The sequence below is a fragment of the Labeo rohita genome, chromosome 4, assembly GCF_022985175.1.
Source record: "Labeo rohita strain BAU-BD-2019 chromosome 4, IGBB_LRoh.1.0, whole genome shotgun sequence".
NCBI classification, from domain to species: Eukaryota; Metazoa; Chordata; class Actinopteri; order Cypriniformes; family Cyprinidae; genus Labeo; species Labeo rohita.
Genome location: NC_066872.1, coordinates 32,583,009 through 32,608,064, shown reverse-complemented (window position 1 = coordinate 32,608,064; position 25,056 = coordinate 32,583,009). Strand labels below are relative to the sequence as shown.

General features: G+C 34.7%; 2 protein-coding genes across 6 annotated transcripts in view; both read right to left on the bottom strand.

Annotated features, from left to right (window-relative positions):
* Positions 1-9,398, bottom strand: part of sinhcaf (SIN3-HDAC complex associated factor) — a 10,117-nt gene extending 719 nt beyond the window's left edge. The window contains exons 1-6 of the mRNA XM_051108193.1: positions 9,241-9,398; positions 5,522-5,649; positions 5,210-5,309; positions 3,296-3,419; positions 3,033-3,183; positions 1-2,962 (exon numbers count right to left, since the gene is read on the bottom strand). The exon at positions 1-2,962 is cut by the window's left edge and continues 719 nt beyond it. Of these exons, the coding sequence (XP_050964150.1) occupies positions 2,704-2,962; positions 3,033-3,183; positions 3,296-3,419; positions 5,210-5,309; positions 5,522-5,649 (762 nt within the window). The 5' untranslated portion in view covers positions 9,241-9,398 and the 3' untranslated portion in view covers positions 1-2,703. The remainder of the gene's footprint in view (positions 2,963-3,032; positions 3,184-3,295; positions 3,420-5,209; positions 5,310-5,521; positions 5,650-9,240) is intronic.
* A 2,211-nt stretch (positions 9,399-11,609) lies between these two features.
* Positions 11,610-25,056, bottom strand: part of dennd5b (DENN/MADD domain containing 5B) — a 51,193-nt gene continuing 37,746 nt past the window's right edge. For 3 of the 5 annotated variants that reach the window (XM_051107321.1, XM_051107317.1, XM_051107319.1), the window contains 14 exons: positions 24,700-24,831; positions 23,009-23,161; positions 22,462-22,540; positions 21,412-21,493; positions 21,084-21,212; positions 20,765-20,886; positions 20,327-20,472; positions 17,780-17,821; positions 16,532-16,650; positions 16,269-16,456; positions 15,870-15,952; positions 15,660-15,786; positions 13,838-14,012; positions 11,610-13,743 (listed from right to left, as the gene is read on the bottom strand). In XM_051107321.1, the coding sequence (XP_050963278.1) occupies positions 13,560-13,743; positions 13,838-14,012; positions 15,660-15,786; positions 15,870-15,952; positions 16,269-16,456; positions 16,532-16,650; positions 17,780-17,821; positions 20,327-20,472; positions 20,765-20,886; positions 21,084-21,212; positions 21,412-21,493; positions 22,462-22,540; positions 23,009-23,161; positions 24,700-24,831 (1,761 nt within the window). In that variant the 3' untranslated portion in view covers positions 11,610-13,559. The remainder of the gene's footprint in view (positions 13,744-13,837; positions 14,013-15,659; positions 15,787-15,869; positions 15,953-16,268; positions 16,457-16,531; positions 16,651-17,779; positions 17,822-20,326; positions 20,473-20,764; positions 20,887-21,083; positions 21,213-21,411; positions 21,494-22,461; positions 22,541-23,008; positions 23,162-24,699; positions 24,832-25,056) is intronic. The other 2 variants (XM_051107318.1, XM_051107320.1) reach the window with 1 other exon arrangement.

The window sequence follows — 25,056 nt, the reverse complement described above, 5'->3', positions numbered from 1 at the left end:
TTGACAGAAGTATGTGTGCGTCAATGTAATTTGTACAATCCAAGACAGCCAAGGCTATCGTATTAAACAATAAAATGATAAAGAAGCCAGACAGGACAGACCTATCCACCTTATTTTTGCCTTAAAACCGGGCGCGACTATTTGTAAGTTGTATGGGTCAGGCTTCCGGTCTCGTTCGCGTCCAGCTAGTTGTACAAAACAACTCCTTTTGCTGCTTGATAATGCAAATTTATGCGTCTTACTATGTTATTTTTATGTATTGTCTTAATTGTGAACACACTGGTTTTGTAGTGCAAACAGTTTTACCGTTTACCGCGCGTTGTTGTTATTCTAGTCATTTCCGGAAGTCTCACCCACAGGCTTACTTTCGCGTTAACAAATGTGACCCTGGACCACAAAACCAGTCATGAGTGTCACTTTTTCGAAATTGCGATTTATGCATCATCTGAAAGCTGAATAAATACATTTTTCATTGATGTATGGTTTGTTAGGAGAGAACAAAATTTGGCGCAGATACAACTATTTGAATATCTGGAATCTGAGGGTGGAAAAAAAAAAAAAGATTGAAAAAAATCGCTTTTAAAGTTGTCCAAATGAAGTTCTTGGCAATGCATATTACTAATCAAAAATTACGTTTTGATACATTTACGGTAGGAAATTTACAAAATATTTTCACGGAACATGACCCTTGGTTAATATCCTAATGATTTTCGGCATAAAAGAAAAATTGATAATTTTGACCCATACATTGTGTTTTTGGCTATTGCTACAAATATACTTGTGCTACTTAAGACTGGTTTTGTGGTCCAGGGTCACAAATAAGGTGGACTGGAACAAAGGGAAAATCTCGGGATATATAGCATGAATACCTCTTATACGTGAAAGCTTATTACAGACAAGTCATTTATAATGAAAATGTGACGTTACAAGGTGACATTGCTTTAGCCTTTCAGTATTTTCCCTGGAGAAGGCAAAAGAAACATAAAACATCAAACCAGAAACGACCAGACGATGTGCTCAATTCTTTCACGACAGTAAAAAATAAGTAGTATCTGTCGTTGCGAAAACACTGTATTTACAAAAGGCAGAAAAGGAGAGAGAAAGGAGGTATATGAACACATAAGCTGACTGAATAAATAGCAAAAATGTTGGGCTTTTTGGCTTCGAATGAGACAATATTGAAAATATCCAATTCTTAAAAATAGAAGACAATTAAATCCCTGTAAGAATTAAACAACACCGACATCTCAAGATGTCACGTTGTAGTCAAAGTCTGATTCATTTTTGTTCTTTTCTTGAATTTATCTACAAAAATATATTGGGACTGTCTCAAAATGTGCCCAAATTATTATTAAATTAGGTTGCAACATGGTTGCAAAACAAAATAAGAAAATAAAAATCTTAAAAGGCCATGCAAAATTCATGCAGATTTTCATCAATAGCTTTCTTAGCGTTCATGCTCTTTTCCAAAAACGTCAAATCTACACTTTTGGATATTTACATTAGTACACTTAATATTGAATACAAGAGTGTTGATAGCCAGGCATTATTTTTGGTTGGCCATGCCCAGTTTACCTCAGCACCAGAGAAATGCTGTCTGGGAAAATGTTTGCGGTAAAACACTATGAGTCGAGTTGAGTTTGTTGCCTATTAGAGGCTAAATACAGACAACCTCCAATGAAACCAGAGTTTAAAGTGACAGTTCACCTTAAAATGAAAAATCTGTCATCATTTACTCACCTTCACAACATCCTGCTTCACTTTTCTTACATTAAACACAAAAATGTGAATTTTAAAAGTGAAAGGGAAAAGTGAAAGGGAAAATGCAGTCAAGCACCATAAATGTTTCTTAAATGCCGTCCATATGACATAAACTTTAGTTTATCGCTATCATATGGCTATAAAAGACTTGGAATGTAGCACACAGCTCGATTTTTAAAATACTTTTAGGGTGCTTTAGTCCCCATTCGCTTTCATTATTTTGAATGATACAGACAGATGTCAAAAACTCACTTTTTGTGTTCCACAAAAAGAAGAAAGAAACTGAAAGAGGTTCGGAACAGAATGTGGGTGAATGGTGAGTCATTTATACAAAAAAAAACACATTTTTAGGTGACCTGTCGCTTTAAATACAAACTGAGTGGAAAAATCAGAGCAGACCTTAAAAATAAAGACAGAGACAGAAAAAAATAAATATATAAAAGGCAAAGATCTTCCCTAATTATTGCTATATCCCAGCAAAATGGTGGAACGTCATCTTCGCTGAGCTAGGATTTATCAAATGCTGTTTGTTGTATACTAAATACTGTATACTAAGTGCAGAGAGACCGTCACCCCAGAGGAAGGGCACAATGGTGGTCACTGTCCAAGTCTATTCCCTACATTTCTATGCATGATGTATGTAGATCCAGCATTCTGTGTTTGAGCGGGATAGCAAAAAAGCAAACTCATTTTCTCTCATTATAAATGAATAGCGTGGTACCAGGCTCTAGAAAACAAGGACGCCGGTTCAGTAGGTTGATTTGACTGCGAAGGAAATGAAAGGGACACATTCTCAACAAGGAAGAAAGAAACAGGAAAAGACGAACAAGGATCCAGCTGCTCTTGAATCGAAGGCAATCTGAGAGAACGTCTTTGAGAGCGTCTGAGGGGACTCTCGAAGGCTTCCTAAGAATGCCAAGTCAGTACCCTGGGAATGTGGCATCACCACTCCTCGTCCACTTCCTGCTCCATTTTTATTTGGGAAGAGGAGTGCGGTTGAATGGACGAGAGAATTTCTTGACTGCTCTGCACTTCTTCTTTCTCAAGGTCGCCGTCTTCCTCTTCTTCCTCCTCTTCCTCTTCTTCTTCTTCCTCATGCTCTTGCTCTTGTTTCTTCTGGCAGCAGGGTTTGTAGAGATGAGGGTCGATCAGAACCTCCCCAAAGCGACCTTTGTAGATGATCCCGCAACATACCCGCTGCCTAGAGAGTAAAATAAGTGTAAATAAAAGGCCAAACTCATATATCAAAGCTGGTTCTGCAAAATAAATACCTTTTCCAGTACGTCAGGTCCAAGAAGGAAAAGACTGGAGAGCGGGCGGAGCCAGGAGTCAACTCAGAGTCAGAGCCTTCATCTGATTGGTTACTGTAGCTGGGCGACTGGGCGGGGCTGGCGCTGGAGGTGGTGCTGTGAGCGTCTGAATCTGTTAACGAAGACATTTTGGCAAAATCATTATGTGAAAGATTATTGTTAAGAATGTGTTAAGAAGTATATGCTGTTGTTTTTGTAATTGAAATGTGTGACTATGTACTCACTGTGTCTCTTCAGTTCCTTCTGAACTCTGCTGAGCTGGTTCGGTCTGATCCGTCTGGACAGGGATTTGACTTTCTTTGACTTCACTGTAGTTTTCAGACTGGGTCCCCCTCTGGCATCAACCACCTGATAACAATTAATGACAGTAACAATCCTCAGACTGTGACGGAAAATTATATTATACTATATTATATTATATTATATTATACATACAAGCAATCTTATATATACTAATTTATATTATATTATATTGGTCAGATTTATAATAATTTTTTCATATTTGATGCAGTTTTCATCATTTATTCTGTTATTTTATTTTATTACTATGAAGCTGCTTTGAAAGTATGTGCTTTATATATAAATAAAGATGGCTTTAATATAATATAATATAATATAATATAATAGGTCAGGTTTAAAATATTTATTTATTTTCATATAAATACAATTTCTAAAACACAAATTCATATAAATGTATTTGTTTTGTTATAACCAATATTATATTATATTATATTATATTATATTATATTATATTATATTATATTATATTATGGCCAGATTTATAATTATATGTGTCATATTTAAAGCTGCTTTGAAACAATGCGATTTATATAAATATTATATTATATTATATTATATTATATTATATTATATTATATTATATTATATTATATTATATTATATTATATTATGGCCAGATTTATAATTATTTTTGTCATATTTGAATGTTCTTTAAAACATGTGCTTTATGTAAATATTATATTTTATTGGTCAGATTTATAATTATATTTGTCATATTTAAAGCTGCTCTGAAACAATGCGATTTATATAAATATTTTATTATATTATATATTATATTATATTATATTATATTATATTTATTTTGGCCAGATTTATAATTATTTTTGTCATATTTGAATGTTCTTTAAAACATGTGCTTTATATAAATATTATATTTTATTGGTCAGATTTATGATTATTTTTGTCATATTTAAAGCTGCTTTGAAACATGTGCTTTATATAAATATATTATATTATTATATTATATTATATTATATTATATCTTGGCCAGATTTATAATTATTTTTGTCATATTTGAATGTGCTTTAAAACATGTGCTTTATGTAAATATTATATTATATTGGTCAGATTTATAATTATATTTGTCATATGTAATATTATATTATATTATATTATATTATATTATATTATATTATAGGTCAGGTTTTTAAAAAAAAAACTCTTAGTTATTTTCATATAAATACAACGCCTGAAACACAAATTAATATAAATGTATTTGTTTTGTTTATAACTATACATTTAATATAAAATAAAATTCTGAAAAATATTATATTATATTATATTATATTATAGGGTCAGTTTATAATTATTTCACTTATGTATTGTCATATTAAAATTATATTAGTTAAAAAACAAAACAAAGAAATCTATCTATTTATAAATAATCAGTGGGCCCAACCATGATTACACTGTTTTTCATTTCATATGAACTGCATTAGCTTCCATTGGTAATCATTAGAATCTTACTAAATTGAATAAGAAAGTAGTGACTACTACCATGCAATACTACGTTGCAAATTATTATTAATACTATTGCATCTGTCCAAATATACATTTGTGCATGTATGAAATTGTTTAAATATGTGTTATTCTGAGGATGTGGGCTTCCCCAGCTGATTCTCAGTTCCTCCAAAGGTTTCCTCCTCATCTACTTTAACATCTTAGGGAGTTGCCACTGTAGCTACAGTTTACTTGTTCACTATGGTGGTTTGTGCGTAAGGCTGCTTTAGAACAATGTGTATTGAACATTGAATTGAAAAGACTTCAGTGTGATAAATAACAAGCTGTGAGAGTGTGGCTCTTAGTTGAAGCTTGGAAAATGCTGAAATTAAACTTACATGATTCCAGTTCTTTTTGGAACCGACGGGAAGCTTCTTCCAGCGTTTCACCAGCAGGACGCAAGCGTTGCAGATTTCACCAGAGCGAGTCTCGCCTAAACTGTAGAAGTATCCCGTTGTAATAGAAGAACGCATATGGAAATCATTGACGTTCTCACATTACAAACAAACATTATTCGAAAAGAAAAGGTCTGAAACGCTTGACTAGAGATACAGCATACAAATCCTGTACTCAAAGTAATTAAACGAGGCAGATGTTAATATCATGTTATTACAGAGGAACCACAAGCACATAATAGATACCCAACTCACCCAAAGCAGCTCTGAAAATCTCTCTCATAGCGCTTGCTGTCAGTGAAACGAGAGCTGGAGGATTTTGCCCTGCAGATGCAGCATCCATCAAGGCTGCGGTACATCTTCGGCTTATGAAAGCCAAACATCTGTAATACATGGATGGGAATTAAAACAACTTTCTTTTTGTTCCCACAGCAGAAAACTGATTTGCTACAAAAATGTAACAAGTACAAACACAGTTACAAACAACTAAAGTTACTGTTATGCATTTACATATAACACTTTATAAGGTGTCATTTGTTAACAATAGTAAATGTATTAACTAACATGAACGAGCAATGAACAATACATTTATTACACAATCTTTGTTAATGTTAGTTAATAAAAACACAGTCGTTCATTGTGTTGTTCATGTTAGTTCACAATGCATTAACTAATGTTAACAAACACAACTTTGTTTGTTTTAATAATGCATTAGTAAATGTTGTAGTTACTAATTAACTAAGACTAATACATGCTGTAGAAGTATTGTTCATTCTTATCTCCTGTTAACTAACGTAGTTAACTAATGTGAACTAATGAACCTTAAAGTGTTACCTAACAGTTATTAATGTTTTGAACTGTTTTGCAGCTCAGTATTTTTGTGGAAACTTATTAATCAAAGAAACCTGGGGGGGGGCATTTATTTATAACAGCATTTATTTGAAATGCAAATCATTTGTAACATTATAAATGTCAATTTTAATCAGTTTAATGTGTCTTTATTGTTATGTATTATTATTATTTGTTTTTATCTTACCCTAAACTTTTGAACGGTGCTGTATCACAGTTTCCACCAATTTTTTGACCAGTATTGTATATGTAATAAAACATTTACTAATTATTGGTCAAGTCATGGAAATAATGGTAAAAATTGCATTAATAAAAATATTTATTATGACTACTTATCTCTTTTTCTCTTTTGTAGAATATTCTATATGTAATATAAATTAATAGTTATATACAGTATGCAATATTTATTAATGAATACTTTTATTAACACTATAAATTTACATACGCTGCCATTCAAAAGTTTGGAATCAGTAAGATTTTTAAGGTTTTTTTAAGAAGTATTTTCTGCTCATCAAGGCTGTGTTTATTTAATTAAAAATCCAGAAAGAAATTGTAATATTATGAAATATTATTACAATTTAAAATAGCGGTTTTCTATTTTAATATACTTTAAAATAGAATTAATTCCTGTGATGCAAAGCTGAATTTTCAGCATTATTACTCCAGTCTTCAGTGCTTCAGAAATCATTCTAATATGCTGATTTATTATCAACGTTGGAAACAGTTGTGCTCCTTACTATTTTTTTGGAACCTGTGATACGTTTCAATGAATAAAACGTTAAAAAGAACAGCTTTTATTTAAAATAGAAACACACACCACAGTTTGGGGTCAGTCATTTTTTTCTTCCTTTCTTTGTTCGAAAGAAATGAATACTTTTATTCAGCAAGCATGTGTTAAACTGATAAAAAAGTGATAGTAAAGTCACATATATTATTAGAAATTATTTCTATTTTGAATAAATACTTTTTAATTCATCAAGAAATCCTGGAAAAACTATCACAGGTTCCAAAAAATGATGAAGCAGCACGACTGTTTCCAACATTATAATTAATCAGCATATCAGAATGACTTCTGAAAGATCATGCGACACTAAAGACTGGAGTAATGATGCTGAAAAATCAGCTTTGCATCACAGAAATAAATTAAATTGTAAAGTATATTAAAATACAAACCCACTATTTTAAATTGCAATAATATTGCACAATATCACTATTTTTTCTGTATTTTTTTAATCAAATAAATGGAACTTTGATGAGCGTGAGACTTTTTTTAAAAACATTAATCTTACCGATCCCAAACTTTTGTGTCAAAAGTGTCAATAAATATTACATATATTATATAACTATTACTTTATATTGCATATAGAATATTCTATGAGAGAGAGAGAGATGAAATATGGGTTATCAGTCATCATCGCGTCAGTGGTATTAGAGCTTAATGCACCGAGCGCTCGGTCTTATATAACCTCGGTGCTGATAGAGCCGGACACCGGTGGCTTCTCACATCGACACTGATCGGTGACAGCAACGGAGCCCTCGCGAAGCATCAAATTCATGTTATAACTGGGTCATTACAGAAGAGGCCCCTCTCCAATGTCTATATAAAGCGTTTGCATTTTCATTTTTAATTACATACATGCATATTAATATTTAACAACATGTCTAAAATTATGCACTGCACAAAGTGCGAGAGTTGAACTGGCGCTTGTATATTCTGCCTCTGACGCAATTCAAACATGGCAACGCGTTTGAGAGGAGGGGCAGAAAATGGGGGCAAGAAAGTAACGCGACGCCGTTACAGTCAGAAACCGCAACAAAAAGTGGCACCAACACATCTAAATGTCATCTAAAGTCAACCAGATGCCATAATACAGACACTGTTAATATTTCGCAATGTTTAAATGCACAGTCCTCCGCGCACTGCAGTGAAATGGTGCGTGTGTCCCGCCGTATTCACCGCCCACTAGCTCGCACGGAAGCATGGCACGCCACACGGCATCTTTAAACAGACACATTCAGCATGTTTTCCCCGCAGTTTCAGTGAAAACGACGATTTCTCGGTGCGAGGGGCCAATTCGCATCCTTTCTTTTGAAGCCATTGGTGCTCAATGAATAAACCCGGTTGAATTTAATCGAACTGCCCGTCCGCCGCTCTTTGTTTTCCCCGCGACTCTGCGTCAGGGAGGCTCGTGCGACTCCATGCTTTGCGCTCGATACTGTAAACACATGCTGTCCGTGCAACAACTTCGCTCAGGAGCGCTGAGCTTAACAAAACACGCATTTGCGTGTTCATTTTCTTAACGGGACAACATAACACACTTTGAAACAATCTAGCTGAATGCAAAAATAAAATATCGATTTTATTAGCTCCACGTTTAAATGCGTCAGTGACACCGCCTCCGTCGCGCACGGAATGAATCTTTAACAGCAGCACCGCTTTTAATCGTTACACAAACGTTGAACTTCAACTCTGCGAAGCAGAAGTTTGTTAACATTGATGAGCTTGTGAAAATGCGGGTTTGTTTTGAAGCACACCCACCAACAGCAGAGTAACAGAGACCACACGCAGTCACACGGACGGATACTTCTCAAGTTCAAAACGAGTAGAAAGCGCAAAACTTGTTTTTTAAAAGCACGTGTGTGCATTAAACCATACCTATATTTTAAAATGCATGCTTGCTAATATAGTTTAACCAGGTAGTTTGTATTTTCAACCAGTATGCGAATGCAAAGTTGATTAATTGAACACGCATTACTGACAATTTCTGTCAAAACACGTATTTCTGTTTATGTCAAGTGTAACTGAATTGATTTTGCATTCACATGAATCAATTATGTTAACAGCGATCATCAGGAAAGGATGCGAGCGCCCTAAAATGTGATGCGCGCTGTAACGTTACGGACAGTAGCAACCTCCTCAAGTGTAAACATTCAGCTTACACGCTTTTACAATGAAGCAAAATGTAAAACAATATCAGCAAGGCTCAAAAGTGACCTTACCGCTACATTTCTAGTGAACGCGACAGCTTTCACCCTGTCACACAACTTCTTTAACGGCGAATGTAACATCTGCCGCGCGTAGATAAACAACTAAGTTACTTTTAAGAAAAAACCTTTTTTCTTACCTCGACTTGGAGCAGTTAAAGTCAAAAGCACACGGTGAAATCCAAGAGTTACAGGCGTTACTCATTTAACAATGCGCCACTCGTTACTGTCTCACTTTCTGTCTGAGTGTAGTAAAATGTTTACGCATGCGCCGAGCTCCATCCACCATTTTCTGAATTTCTTCAATCAACCTCATTTGCATACGCGGCTGACGTTTGACTGCGTCTGCATTCTATTGCCCATATAAGGAAGAGAAAATTACGCGGGAAACGTGGGCGGGGCCGGTTGCTAGGGCAGCAGCCAGTGCACTGCGATCCCGGTGGGCGGAGTTACGCGCTACTACTACGAGGACAGCAGATGTCGGAACAAACGCAGCACATCCTTCTCGCTCGTGTCCGTCAGCCATGAGCACATGTCGGTAGCTCGGTCTTCGGTACTTCAGCACGAAAATAGTTCGGGAGAGCTGTTTTTGGGCTCTCTGTAAAAAAGGGTGAACGCGCTAAACGACATTAGACCTTATGATGTAACATTTTTAACCAAAATGTATATCGGTTTTGAGACAAAAAGCGTTTAATTACCTTAAAATAAAAAAAAATCATATTTATAAAGAAAATTGGGAAGTGTAAATTTTGTTTAGTTTGTAGCTCCGTGTTTTTTTTTTGTTTGTTTGTTTTTTGGAATTTGGAACTTTGATGTAATATTCCAAATTAGTTTTGAAACTTACACGTGTACTGTGTAATTTAGTGTCAAGTAAGTAGGTTATTAGTGTTTTTGTTTCACCACTATATTGAATGGGTTATAATACTAATAGAAAACATGGACATTTTACATTTTGTGCATGAATTTATTAGCCTAATCAAGCCTAATCAGGTTTATTTGACCTTTACATTTAAATTATAGTTTTTTGTCTGAAATAACTGTTATGCAATCACCACCCCTAATTTCATTTTGTATTTGTTATAATTATGTATAAACATGGTCAAGATATACACTACCAGTCAAAAGGTTTTTCAAGTCTCTACTGTATTTATTTGATACAGCAAATGCAAACTAGTTTTCTGTTTGAACATATTTTAAAATGTAATTTATTCCTGTGATCAAAGCTACATTTTCAGCATCATTAGTCTTCACTGTGGCATGATTTTCAGAAATCATTCTAATATGCTGATTTGCTGTTAAAAAAAAAAAAGATATTTATTATTATTATCAATATTTAAAACAAGATCAGCATTTATATGAAATAAAAAGCTTTTGTAACATTATACACTATACCATTTAAAAGCTTGGAGTCAGTATTTATTTATTAATTTAAAGAAATTATAGAAATTAATACTTTTATTTAGCACGGATGCTTTAAATTAATCAAAAGTGATGATAAAGATATTTATGTTACAAAAGATTTCTATTTCAGATAAATGCTGTTCTTCTGAACTTTCTATTCAAAGAAACCTGAACAAAAATTACTCAGCTGTTTTCAACATAAAAATAAATGTTTTTTTGAGCAGCAAATCAGAATATTAAAATGATTTCTGAAGGATCATGTGACTGGAGTAATGATGCAAAACATTCAGCTTTGAAATTACAGGAATAAATTATATTTCAAAATATATTCAAATAGAAAACAGTTTTTTTAAATAGTAAAAATATTTCAGAATTTTACAATTTTTGCTGTACTTTGGATCAAATAAATGCAGGCTTGGTCAGCAGAAGAGTTTTTTTTAAAAAAACAAAAAAACAATTTGACTGGTAGTGTAGGTAACACTTAAACTTTTCAAAACAGCGAATTAAATGGGAAGAAATGCAGCAATTTAACATTTACAGATCAAATTTTAACACAGACATGTAATGTTTTTTTTTTTTTTTTAGTTTTTTTGCCCTGTAAATACTTTCTATTTGCAGCATCCTACTATCATCTCAGGAGCTTGGTGCAAAATCTCTCACTGGGATCGTACATTTTCAAAAGGTACTAATATGTACCATTTAGGTACTAATAAGTAGTCTCTGGGTATTTCAAAGGTAGTAATATGTACCCTTTATGTGTAAATAAGGTACTGCCCCAGTGGCGGCTTTTGTACCTTTTTTTATGAATGAACAAACAAGCTCATATGTAACTGGTTAAACTGTTGCAACTGCGAAATCTCAGGTTTCTACTATAAAAACACTTACTTGATGCCGATGAGACAGTGCAGAGCATTCGTTTCCCAGATGCCATCAGCATGCCCCTAAACTAAAAATAATATTCCATGAAGAATGACTCTTCATAGAGGAATGTTCTCTAGGACCCGTGCGCTGTCCTGGAATACCGTTCATGCCTACCCCTTGTTGAAATAACGTCCCGTCTGCACACACCATTCACAAGATAACAAAAAATTCAGAGTGGACACTAATATGAATGAACGGAGCAATTTTAATGAGTTGCTTCACGAATATAAACATGATAGAGAAACCCATTTTAGACAAAGAGCTTTTTATAACATGATGATGTTGAGAAGCTTTCATACAGGGAAAAACCAGATGGAATGAGAAAATCTAGAAGAGGAACGAATTCATTTACAGCAAAAGTACTTCTCCAAGATCTAAAACATGTGGCATGCATCAGCACCGCAAACAAAAGGACAGTTCCTGCGGCTTCCTCATCCCTCCAATGAGAGGATTCTCTGGGATTTCAGCAACTTTAGGGGCCTAAAATGAGGTTCACACAAGATGGACATTTCATACTATATAAAGACTGAAAGTAGATTACCTAAAATAAATAAATGATACAGTGTCAGCTGCGTAAGTCACCCAAAGATTAAGTTAATCCAAAATCAACCAGTGTCACGAAAGCATCATTTGAAAATAAATACGTACAAATGATCCGAGTCATTATAAAAAAAGAAGGAAATAAAATACACAGGTTGACGTGCTAACACAGCTGAGAGTCTAAAAACCAAAACTAAGTAACATTAAGTGATTCAAAGCTGTTATTCATCCCGTCTTCTCTTGTAAATACTACTTTTCTCTCCGAAGGGATTCAGGAGTAAAACCGATGCATCAAAGAATAGAGGATCATTTAAAGACAATACTTCTTAATTTCTAAGCAAGGTGCAAGAACTGCAGTAATCAAACATGGATTTACAAAGTAATTGCTGCATTTAAACCTTCAGTTAGTGGTAAATACTAGGGTTTTTACTTTATATTTATATAAAGCACCCTACAAGTAACGGTAATATTTGAGAGATTTTAACTGTGAATGTAAGTTTAAAAGCACAAACGATCTGAAAGAAGCTTGTTATTGCTTTACGATGATTTCCAGTGTTTTCTTAAAAATAAAAAATTCAAACATGATACTGAAGTATCTAATGAAGTTAATACTCATTGGCAAAATAAACACATCTTCCCAAATGTTAATCTGATAAACCAGCCACACACACACATTACTATCACACATATAAACACATCTTGTAACATACAGCGATTCACATCTTGTTGGAATGTCCTGTTTCTCTGAAAATTCATTTGACAGGCTTTTAACCACTCTTAAAGGGACAGTTCACCAAAAAATATTGATGATAATGTCATTAATTAGTCACCCTCATGTCCTTCCAAACCTGTATGAGTGTCTTTCTTATGTTGAACATAAAAGAAGATATTTTGAAGACTGCTGATAGTCAAACTTCTTTCAAATTTCTTTCCCTACTACGGAAGTCAATGGGGACTAACAACTGTTCAGTTCTTCAAAGTATCTTCTTTGAATAAAGAAACCCAAACAGGTTTGGAACGACATGAGGGTGAGTAAATGATAACAAAATGTTTATTTTTTGGTGAACTACTCCTAAGTTTGGACTATCCAATATGAAGAATCTGGTTTGAACACCCAGACATCGATTTACAGATAAAATTCAAGTCATTATAACCACTTGATTCGAATTCGAATTCCTCAAGTATAATCAATTTGCCTGTCAAATGATGTTGAACATATCTGTAAAGACTAAGGCTCCTCTGTATCTTTGCAAAAAACAGCTCCTACAGTGCTTCTAAAGACTGCACATGATCTGAAGCAGAAGCGCTAGCGAATTCGACTCGCAGACAGACGTGCGTGGAAATGACCACAGGTTTAAAAGGAAAATCCACAGGAAAAAACATAGTCCTCTCAAGAAAGCCATCGACGCTTTCTGTTAGATAGAGGACAACTCCAAATACTGCTACAAAACACATTTCCGAGTTCATTTCTTTGGGGGTCGTGTTGAGAGATGCTTCGATAAGTCGTCAGTCCTTCCCTGGTCAAGGCAGAGTCACTTGTAGAGCCGCTTTGGCCCTGAGGGTGGCAGCAGTTTGAATTTGACCTCAGCATGTGGAGTTAGAGCTCAACGCTTTTAGTTAGAGAGCTCTCCAGTGTGATGGGGAAGTCATGGAGGGTTTCCAAAACTGCGACGAGAGAACTGACGGTGAGTTTGTCTCGCAGTAATGCATTCTCCTCATACATGCGTGTGACGACGGGGCTTTCGGCCAGTAGAGGGAGCCACTGCGGCAACAGTCGGTCTCTGTGAGAATGGGATACACATGCAGGAGACTAAGTACATTTTGTTCATTAAAAAACAAATTTAGCTTGGTTTTAAGCAGCGTGTGTGTCCTCACCTCGCCCCGAGGCAAACTAGGAGCTGGAACTTGCCATCCTTGCCAATGTTTCGTGGCATGTTGTTAATGGCATTGACGTATCGACAGAAAGATTCACAATTCAGACCTAGAGGCTCTGGTGCTTCTTGCAGGTCTCCAATCTGATCTGCATTCTCCATAAACGCTACTGCTTTCTCTGTACAACACACACAGATATAGGAACCTCCATCATAAACTTAATTTTTCCAGTTTAATGGCGTTAAAAATATTTAACGCAGGGGTGGGGCTAGGGTTGGCCACCCCACTCACAACTGCTGCTTTAGTCTCTTTATTTTCTTGACAAGAAGTGCGTTTATTTAGTCGCAGAGTGTCTTTACGACCACATCAAATGGGAGACTTTTCAGACACGCACTCTAACTTCATTTCAGCACCAGGCGCTAGTTAAACGAGCACGGGAAAGGTACAGGTGATGAGGGAGCCTCAGTAGAACAACAGTGAACTGCGGTCAGATGAGATGTTGTCAGCCCATATGTCAGTAAAAACGAATTTACTTGTCCTGTCAGGTTATATACTGTGCTCATAGCATGAGCGCTTCAATTGCACGCACAAATGTGGCAGTGTGCCCTGTAGCCTGTATCATTTTATTATAAAGCGGGAATGAAACTAGGAGCATGCGTGTCAGATCCGTGTCACGTTCAGCAGTGGTAGCTCTTAAAGTAATAGCAGCAAAATAAGCTAATAACCTAGCTGCTGTGATGTCTGTTAATCAATGAACAAAAGAAAAATTAGGAAATTAAGAACTTTTGCAGCTTTAAGAATTCATCTATATTTAATTAGTATTTAGTGTGATAACTTTATTCAATTTCTGTATATTTCTGACTTGCTGAAGGGAAAGAGTAAATAATGGGTTTATGTGAAGTTTACTGTTGCCTTCAGTCATAAAAAAATATTTTACAAATATTAAAAATATACTGACTTTATGTTGTTTCTACATTTGAAGATTGAATGTGAAATGATCGCAGTATAAAAGTATATTTAAAACTTTAATGTTAGGTGGGATTAATCACAAATAATTTCAGAAAACAAATGTGCAGCACACAGCAGTAATTATATAAGTTCTTTAAAAAATATTTTTTTCAAGCAGCATAACAATGACAATAAAAATTGTTTTGTATCATACAAAAACAATACTAAATGCTTAATTGTGTCCATTTTTAAGTACTGTTGGAGGACAAACGTGTAAATTAATTGTTACAGTAATAGTTTACTTCAAAGGTCTTTAAATTATAAGAAGTTATAAAGTTATACATTAAACATTATGGTTTAAGCCCTGCCAATACATGAATAAATAAAAGAAATTAAATTGTTACATTGATAGTAAAGACTTATATTGTTAGGAAAGATTTAAATGCCGCTCTTTTGGAATCCTAAACAACAAAAAACAAAACAGTTTCCAAAAAAATGTTAAGCAGCACAACTGTTTTCATCACTGAGGATAATTCAGCATAAAGAATGATTTCCGAAGGATCATGTGACACTGGAGTAATAATACGGAAAATTCAGCTTTGCACCACAGGAATAAATTCTATTTTAAAGTATATTAAAATAGAACACCACTATTTTAAACTGCAATAATATTTCACAATATAACTATTTTTATCTTTCAGTTTTCTGTATTTTTGATCAATTGCTGCCTTAATGAGCATAAGAAATTTCTAATCCCAATTTTTTTAAATGCCTGTGTGGACGTGTATATAGGAAGTTCATTTGCAAAACACTTTTTTGTGTGTGTGTGTTTTTCTCTTTTACTCTCACAGGGAAACATTTAATAAGCTACGCTTACCATAGAAATCCCATACAAAGACATTTTTCTGAAAGATTCGAGCTGAGCGGAATCCATGCTGAAAAAACTGCTCCAGTGCCCACACAAGACCACCTTCTCCACACAGTAGGACTGTAAGACTGCCCCTCTGAAAGCACAGGCAAACCTTTAGATTAAAAATAGTTACAAAAACGACATAAAGTGACTATTCTTAAGGTGTACGTGTCATACCTCTTTTTCTGGTTTGTGGTAATGCTTTATAATATTGTTAACTGCTTCACCGATGGATTCCTGTATCTGTACAGTTGTTGGTTCTGAAGAAAAAAAGTGTTGCATTTAAAACAATTATTATTAAGATTTACTTATTTGTAATATTATAAAAATATCTAAATAAATCAGTATCTAAATAAAACCTGATTTATATACAAGAAGAGGGTCCCTTCATGGAGGCTCACATTACTGTTTACTTTATTTACTTCAAAAATAAACTAATTGTTGCTGACTACTAATAGAGCATTTCTACAATGTCACAATGCCACATTCTAACCACTAGGTGTCAGTATAAGTCCAAGATGACCGTCGGCATAACAAATCAAATTGCTCAAAGCTGAGCACCTATGCTAAACTTACTGTTTCCACGTCCTGTAAGTGATGTGATGCTGATTCGTCGAATCTGGGAAGGTGAACGCTGAAGAGGTGGAGTCTTAGACCCTCGACCACTGTCATCATCGTTGCACGGAACTACAAATTCACCAATCAGAACTCGCTCTAGACTGCCATCATCCACACCCTTCCCCAGCCACCTGCCGCATGGGAATCTAGAAAGGAGAAATAGGAATAAATAACAAGCAAACCATAAAAGGAACAAGATGAATGGCTAAAGTAGGCCGTACTTGTATGTGTGCCCGGTGATCTCATTGCGGACCATGACACAATCCACCAGCCACTTGGCAAGCAAGCCAGAATTATCATGACCCAGCTGCACTGTTGTCAACTTCCCGAGGTTCTGACACTGTAAGACACACATATGAAAGAGATAAAGGCAACAATGCAAGAGGCACGTCTGAGAATAACCGAACAACCCGTGTAAGGGTGTGAGCGGCGGAAGAACACCAAGATAGTGAAAGTGTACAATACACTATCAATGGTTTACACCATAGTAAACTCACGGTTGTAAAAACATCCCAGAATTACAAACAGGGTTCAAAATTAACACTCTGCAAGCTCCAAATTAAGAGTTAAAAACTAACTTCAGTGAGTAAATACAAGTAAGTTAATGACCACCAAAAACTATATACACTACCGTTCAAAAGTTTGGGGTCAGTAAGACTTGTAATAGTCTTTAAATAAGTCTCTTATGCTCATCAAGGCTGCATTTATTTGATTAAAAATATAGAAAAAAACAGTAATATTGCAAAATGTTTTTACAATATAAAATAATATTTTTTATTTTAACATACTTTAAAATAGAATTTATTCCTGTGATGAAAAGCTGAATTTTTAATCAGCTGTTACTCCAGTCTTAAGTGTCACATGATCCTTCAGAAATCATTCTAATATGCGGATTTATTATTAGAATGATCAATGTTGGATAATATCAACAGTTATGCTGCCAAATATTTTTTGGAACCTGTGATTTTTTTTTTCAGGATTCTTTCACAATAACAAGTTTAAAAAGTACAGTGTTTATTCAAAATATAAATATTTTATAACAATGTAAATTATTTATTATTAACTTTTAATAAACTTTTACTTATTAACTTAATACATCTTTGGTGAATAAAAGTATTAATTTCTTAAAAAAAAAAAAAAAAAGAAACAATAAAAATGTACTGACCCCAAACTTTTGAACGGTAGTGTGTATATATATATATAATCCATATGTTATGTGGATTATGTAAATCCACATAACTTTTATGTTAAATTCATGTTAATCTGGATGTTTTTTTCCTCTCAAATCTGTTTGTCCAATTGCAAATGGCTGTTGTACCAATTTGGGATGCAAAAATCACAAGATTTAATGCCAACCCAGGAACCCAAAGGAGAAGAAGAGGAGATCTCTCTATGAAGAGGAGTAGAAAATGGAGAGATGGATGAATGGAGAGAGAGGGAGGAATAAAATGGAGGGATGTGCACCTAACCTTGAAGGCGATGGAGATGTGCGTGTGAGGCCTAAAGGCAGACTGCGAGAGGACACAGAATGAGTTAGAACATGATGGGTGATTGACAGCAAGACAAATGGCAGTGATTGGTTGTATGAGGTGGGATGGAAGAATAATATCTCCTCCCTTAAAGTTATAGATTCATGGAAGTGCATGAATAAAGAGGTTCTGATCACTAATGCATGAATCAGCATTTCAGTTTGGGGAAAAAAAAAAAGATACTGATCTGGAATTCAAGAGAATCATTTCAGTAGTGAAAGAACTCAAAATATTTGCATAAAGTAAATTTCACAACAGTTGCGGTGTGAATCTCATTTCTGCACATTTAAAAGAGAAAGAAATTATATTTTGCTTAAAGATTATCATTAAGCATTTTATGACGATTTAGGTATCAGACACTAGATAGAATTTTTGATATTTTTTTACTAGTGGGTTCAGGACACTATAGTTTATTTATGTAAGTGAGGATAGCAAAATTAAGTAAACTGTGACATATCATACCCAAAAATTCCTTATACAGTGGACTACCAGTAAAACAGAAAATTTGGGACCAAAAATTATCCAGACACTTTGACCTAACCATGTTTTGCTTAAGTGTTTTTTCTTTAATTGCTAATGTGACCTTTTACACCACAGACTGAACAAATTAAGCATTGCTTGGTAATTGGTCCACAAAGTATAGATAGTTGTGTAAATATTGTCATACGAACAGTTGTCTGCATTTTTGGTTGATTGTAATCCATTGCTATCAAATTTAACTGACATCAAGATGAATCTGAGTCTGAGTTCTTGTCATAATATATTTCCATTTTCTAAACTATAGTGAAAAAACTGTGATAATGTGAGAAATGTTGACTTGCTCTGAAAAAATTTTGGTTTAACTGCATGTAATCTTTTCAATAAATAATGTACAGAGATTATATCTTATCTTACTAAATTTCAATAAACGATTAAACTATTTATATTTTATGGTAGTATTTTATGGAACTGCAATTCCATTTGAGTTTTGGCAGGTTACATGTGTGACTCAGAGAAAGTGAAAAACCAGATCTGGTAATTAATATTGCTATTTAAATATGACAGGCTCATAACTCGTAAGACGTGGGAAATACAGTTGCGAAAGTACTTTGCTTTTCCATTTGAAATTTGGCAGTCACTGCGTGTTTGTGAAAGCAAAAACAAATGATAATGCAAGATTGCATTCGGACTGTCTCAATTTATGCATCCACATACGGAAAATACAATTTGCGAATCCTTTTGAAAACAGTCTGGACTATCCTTCCATCCTTTTTAAATAGTAATTTTTTAAAATTTGTATTGCCAATTGAAGTATTCTTTTTTTAATTTCCATTAAGCACAACAAAGAAATATATAAAATGATTAGATGCATTATGTAATGAAAAAAATTGCTTAAAATATGAGGCTAAAAGACTAAAAAGATTAGTTCACTTCCAGAATAAAAATTTCCTTAATTTACTCACCCCATGTCATCCAAGACATGTCTGTCTTTCTTCAATCGAAAAGAAATTAAGGTTTTTAAGGAAAACATTCTAGGATTTTTCTCCGTATAGTAGACTTCGATGGGGATCAACGAGTTAAAGGTGCAAATCGCAGTTTAATGCAGCTTGAAAGGACTCTACACAATCCCAGCTGATGAATAAGAGTCTTATCTAGCGAAACAATTGGTCATTTTCTGAAAATAAAATTAAAAATGTAAATACTTTTTAACCACAAATGCTCGTCTTGCACTAGCTGTCTTCACGTGTTTCGTAATCATGTTGAAAAAGTCACATGCAGGTTAGTTCTTCAACTTTGTACTCTGGTTATTCCTCCTCCAACTTCAAAATCATCTGACATTGTTTTACCTTTTTCATAAAGGTAGTTTGATTTTCTTTGCACATTCGCTTTGTAAAAACTGGGTCGGTACTTCCGCCCAAGTCGTGTGTGACATTTCCAACGTGACTATGTAATGCGTGAAGTTGAGCTAGTGCAAACGAGCATGTGTGGTTAAAAAGTATCGGAATTTTAATGTCTTTAAGAAAATGACCAATTGTTTTGCTAGATAAGACCCTTATTTCTCTTTGCAGCCCTTTGAAGCTGCATTAAAACTGCAATTTGGACCTTCAACCCATTGATCCCTATTGAAGTCCACTATATGGAGAAAAATCTTGAATGTTTTCCTCAAAAACCATTTCTTTCCACCTGAAGAAAGAACGACATGAACTTGAATGACATAGGGGTGAGTAAATTATCAGGAAATTTTAATTAACTTCTCTTTTTTTAAGGTGAAGTGTAACATTATTATCATGAGATTCATAATTTTTTCATTCCTTAGATATTTTGTTCAGCTTTCTGTCATTTCCATAAAGTGTTTCGATTTAGCAGATGTTCAAAAGACCAGTTCCGCAGATGACAGGATGGATGATCGTTTCAGTCCCACAGGAAGACAAACAGTGTGCCACACTCAAAATAAACTGATGTATCAGTTTCAACAGAACAGCTGGAGCGTGAGGTCACGCCACTCACGTCAAACGTCATTTCCAGAACGTTCTTCGTGATCTGCAGGATGCCGGAGTCGCCCAGCTCGCCGGACACACACAGCCAGGGGTTGGACGTCGTCATTGCGTTACTAAGCTTCTTGATGGGGATGATAACAGCCCTGTATGGAATCACTTAGGAAGAAAAAAAAAAAACATAAATCAGGCTGCAACTAAACAACATCAGCTATGCATCATCCTTTTGCGCAGCATAAATATGAATTTTTCATGCCTTGGTCAATCAATCAATCTGTCACACAGCATCAAATCAATATCAAGTGCTGGATATGCAGAGAGATGCTGTTCTTTGCTGTTTTATATGAGCGTTTGCATCAAATATGTAACCAAATCTACATCAAATATGTAGATACAGTATTGATTTGCATATTTCTACATCTGTGTGTTTCTCTCTTTCTCTGGGACGTACTTATGGTGGTGAAGACGCTGGTAAAGCAGAAATAGTCCACAGCATTCAGGCTCAGGAGATGAAAGAGAAACTGTTCTTTTTCCTCTTCGCAGCGCAAGAAGGCATAACGCTTGTACAGCTTCCTGTGGGAACACAGCATACTTAATAACAGGTGCATTTTTTGAAACAGGTCAGCTTGTGTGCTTGTTTGCGTCACTCAGAAACTCTGACGATGAGCGTGTTTTTTTTGGTGTGTATGTGGGAGTCTGAAAGCCTGCAGGTGTGTGTGTGTGTGTGAGTGTAGAGGGGAGTATGGATGTCTGTTAAGTATTGTACATACTTGGTTAAGGCCTGGTTAGACAGCAGCTGTTTGAGATGCTGGGAAAGTAGTTTTTTCTCCAGGGACAGACGGATCCAGGCACGTGCTCGACCTACATCGGTTTTAATCTCTCCCATGTTTTGGATGTGTCTGAGAAGTCGAAAAAGAAAGGATGATGAAGAAAGACAGACAATCAAAAGCAATAGCGCAGCTCAGTGTATGTGGGTTGAAGAGGCTCCGAGCAACAGAACCCAGTCTCTTTTTAAAAACAAATTGTTATACAACCAAAACAATGCAATGCGCACTACTGTATATAACATTTAACCATCCTCAGGCAATAAACACACACCTCATATCCTGTATGACTGATACACGTAATGAAGGAAGTCCAACACTGGCTTCTGGCTTCCGTTTTTCCTGGCCATTAGACACTGCGGAGCAAAAAAACAAACAGTTTAGAATTTCAATGCCAAAACGCAATTTGAAACTCAATTCAAGTGTGTTTTGAAATTACTATAGCAGTAAAGAACATGAAAATTAGCTTATATGTAACCCTGGACCACAAAACCAGACATAAGGGTCATTTTTTAAAACTGAGCAATTTTCATTAATGTATGGATAGGACAATATTTGGCTGAGATGCAACTATTTGAAAATCTGAGGGTGCAAAAAAATCTAAATATTGAGAAAATCTGCTTTAAAGTTGTCCAAATGAAGTTCTTAGCAAACCATATTACTAATAAAAAATTAAGTTTTGATATATTTACGGAAGGAAATTTACAAAATATCTTCATGGAACATGATCTCTATTTAATGTCCTAATGATTTTTGGCAAATGTAACAATTTTGACCCATACAATGTATTTTTGGCTATTGCTACAAATATACCCGTGCTACTTACGACTGGTTTTGTGGTCCAGGGTCATATATGTCTCTTTCAGTACTTCTATGGGAATCACTAAGCAATTTAAAAGTTATCTAAACATATTTACAACTTAATTAGATCTTGAACTTCCCCAAAACAATGAAAAAACAAGTACTTTGGGTTATATTGGGTTTTGCATACACTTTTCAGATTCAGTAATACTAAAAATGAGCAATAACACACTTGCGAACAGTATCAAGCAAACAAAGCATGACAAGCACTTTATCAAATCCTACTTTAATCACTTTTTTAATACATTTACATTTGACAAATATCACAAACAAGGTTTAGTATTTTGTTTTCACATAACTGAGTTTACCCAACTGTGCTAGAGGCGCCAAATGACAATTTATGTTGTGTTAGATGAACCTCAACTAAATGCAGCCTTGCAGAAACTAACACCCCTGAAAGTGGTTCTATAATTTGCACAGTGCCTTGAGTTACTCATATGTATTAATGAAAAAGGTTTTTTACCTGGAGACTCCGACAGCTGTTCATTTTTCTCTTCTCTCGCCTGGTAGTGCAGTAAATGAGACCATAGTGCAGACTTTCCCTGTAAACCGGGATGACAGCACACAATGATTCCCAGCGTTAGGTTGTACTGTATGTGTTATAATGTGAAGTATATTTCACATTATATGTGACCCTGGACCACAAAACCAGTCTTAAGTAGCATGGGTATATTTGTAGCAATAGCCAAAAATACATTGTATGGGTAAAAATTATAGATTTTTCTTTTATGCCAAAAATCATTAGGATATTAAGTAAAGATCATGTTTGTAAATTTCCTACCATAAATATATCAAAGCTTAATTTTCCATTAGTAATATGCATTGCTAAGAACTTCATTTGGACAACTTTAAAGGCGACTTTCTCAATATTAGATTTTTTTACACCCTCGGATTCTTGATTTTCAAGCAAAATACTGTCCTATCCTAACAAACCATACATTAATGGATGTATGGATGAAATTTACAACTTGTTTTGTGGTTACAGGGTCACATATTTGTTTGTGTCTCACCTGTTTGACCTGTAGACCGTGGCTCCATATTCTCTCCAGGAGGTCACATAGACTGGCTATAAGCGTGTTCTCCTCTAGGCCGGTGATGTTTGCCTCTCCATGTCCCAGTTCAACGGCCTCTCTGCCCATTTTCTCCACCAACATACGCTTGGTCTGAACATCCATTGATTTACATAATTAAAAACAACATACCAGACATTTCAACCTTGATTGAGTCTAAAGTCTTTAATGCAGCAGATAAGCAGGTCAGGCTAGTAATTATGCTTGTACTAATATCCTGGTTCCCACACGTCTTGACCAAAGCATTTCTATGACTTTTACATGATAAGGATATTAAAAAGCATTACACAGAGATTGCTCCGGCAGATTTCCGTTAGTATGATAAGTATCAAGCTTTTGAAGTAATATATGCATGCAATTATGTTTATTAGATTACAACTGTCTCCAGTGAGTGTCTCAACAGACTGACAGGGACTTTCATTAAATTCTACATTATTAAATAATATCTAGCTGATGACCTATTTTAAAGCACAGAAAACATTTAATATCAGATACAATTTCATATGAATACTTTCTGTGCCCTAAAATATTCAGCTGAGAGTCACCAATCATCTCTCAAAAGACGAATGTTATGACAGTGGCTTGCATTAAAGGGACAGTTCACCAAAAAATGAAAATTACCTCATGATTTAATGACCCTCAAGCCATCCTAGGTGTATATGACGGAGTTATATTAAAAAATGTCCTGGTGTTAAGATTTAAAGTCCAATAAAGTGCATCCAACCATCATAAAAAATACTCCACACAGCTCTGGGTGGTTAATAAAGGCTTTCTGAAGCAAATCAATGCATTTGTGTAAGAAAAAAATCCATATTTAAAACTTTATAAGCCATAACCTCTAGCTTCTGCTGTCATACGCAGGTTCACAAGAGATCATGGCGTATTTAACCCCTCGAGCCATGTGGAGTAATTTTTATGATGGATGGATGCACTTTATTGGACTTCAAAATTTCAAAAGCCATTCACTGCCATTATAAAGCTTGGAAGAGCAAGGACATTTTTTAATATATCTCTGATTGTATTTGTCTGAAAGAATTAAGTTATATACACCTAGGATGGTTTGAGGGTGAGTAAATCACAGGGTAATTTTCATTTTTGGGTGAACTATCCCTTTAAATTCTACTTTATATAAAGAATAATGTCTAGCTGATTAAATAATAATAATTTTCATGATTTTATACAATTTCATGTCTTTTTAGGGGGAAAAAAAACAATTAAATAAATAAATCACAATTTTTAAATATTTCCATCAGAGATGCACCGCAAAAATTGGTGTATTTTTTCCATGCCTTGGCCAATAACCAACTAATAGCCAATATTATCATTCTATACAATTCTGCCATAAATATATATATATACACGTGTGTGTGTGTATATATATATATATATATATATATATATATATATATATATATATATATATATATATATATATTTATAAGTGATCTTTCAGAGATCACAATATATAGCATATATAATTAAATATCCAATATCATCAATGCCAATAAATTTAAATTATCGTTTAATAACCAATATTCTTAATTTCCAGATTTTCCATGGCAGTGGGAACCTTGTTAAAAACACACACGCACTCACACTCAGAAATATATGCATATTAAACTAATCCTGACCTTCATTTTGCATTCTTTCAGTAAACCCTCCACAAACTTCCAGTTGGTCTGAGCGATGACCGCAGGGGACAGATCTGATAATTTGGGTTGTCTCAGGTTCTTCCCCAGGTTACGGGCCTCCTGCATGTACTTCTGTACAAAGACATTAAGACACAGACATTTAAGAAACCAAATACATTTAGAAAGGTTCAAATACACCTTGTTTGCCTGAATCAAGCAACTGTTAAAAAGCTTCTGCTTTATATTAATACATTTTCATCACAGAAATCATGATAAACTGGGCTACAACAGGGGGTTGATTATAAAGCAGAGGATTTTATTCTTTGTTGTGGGGTTTATGATTGTGGAGCAACTGGG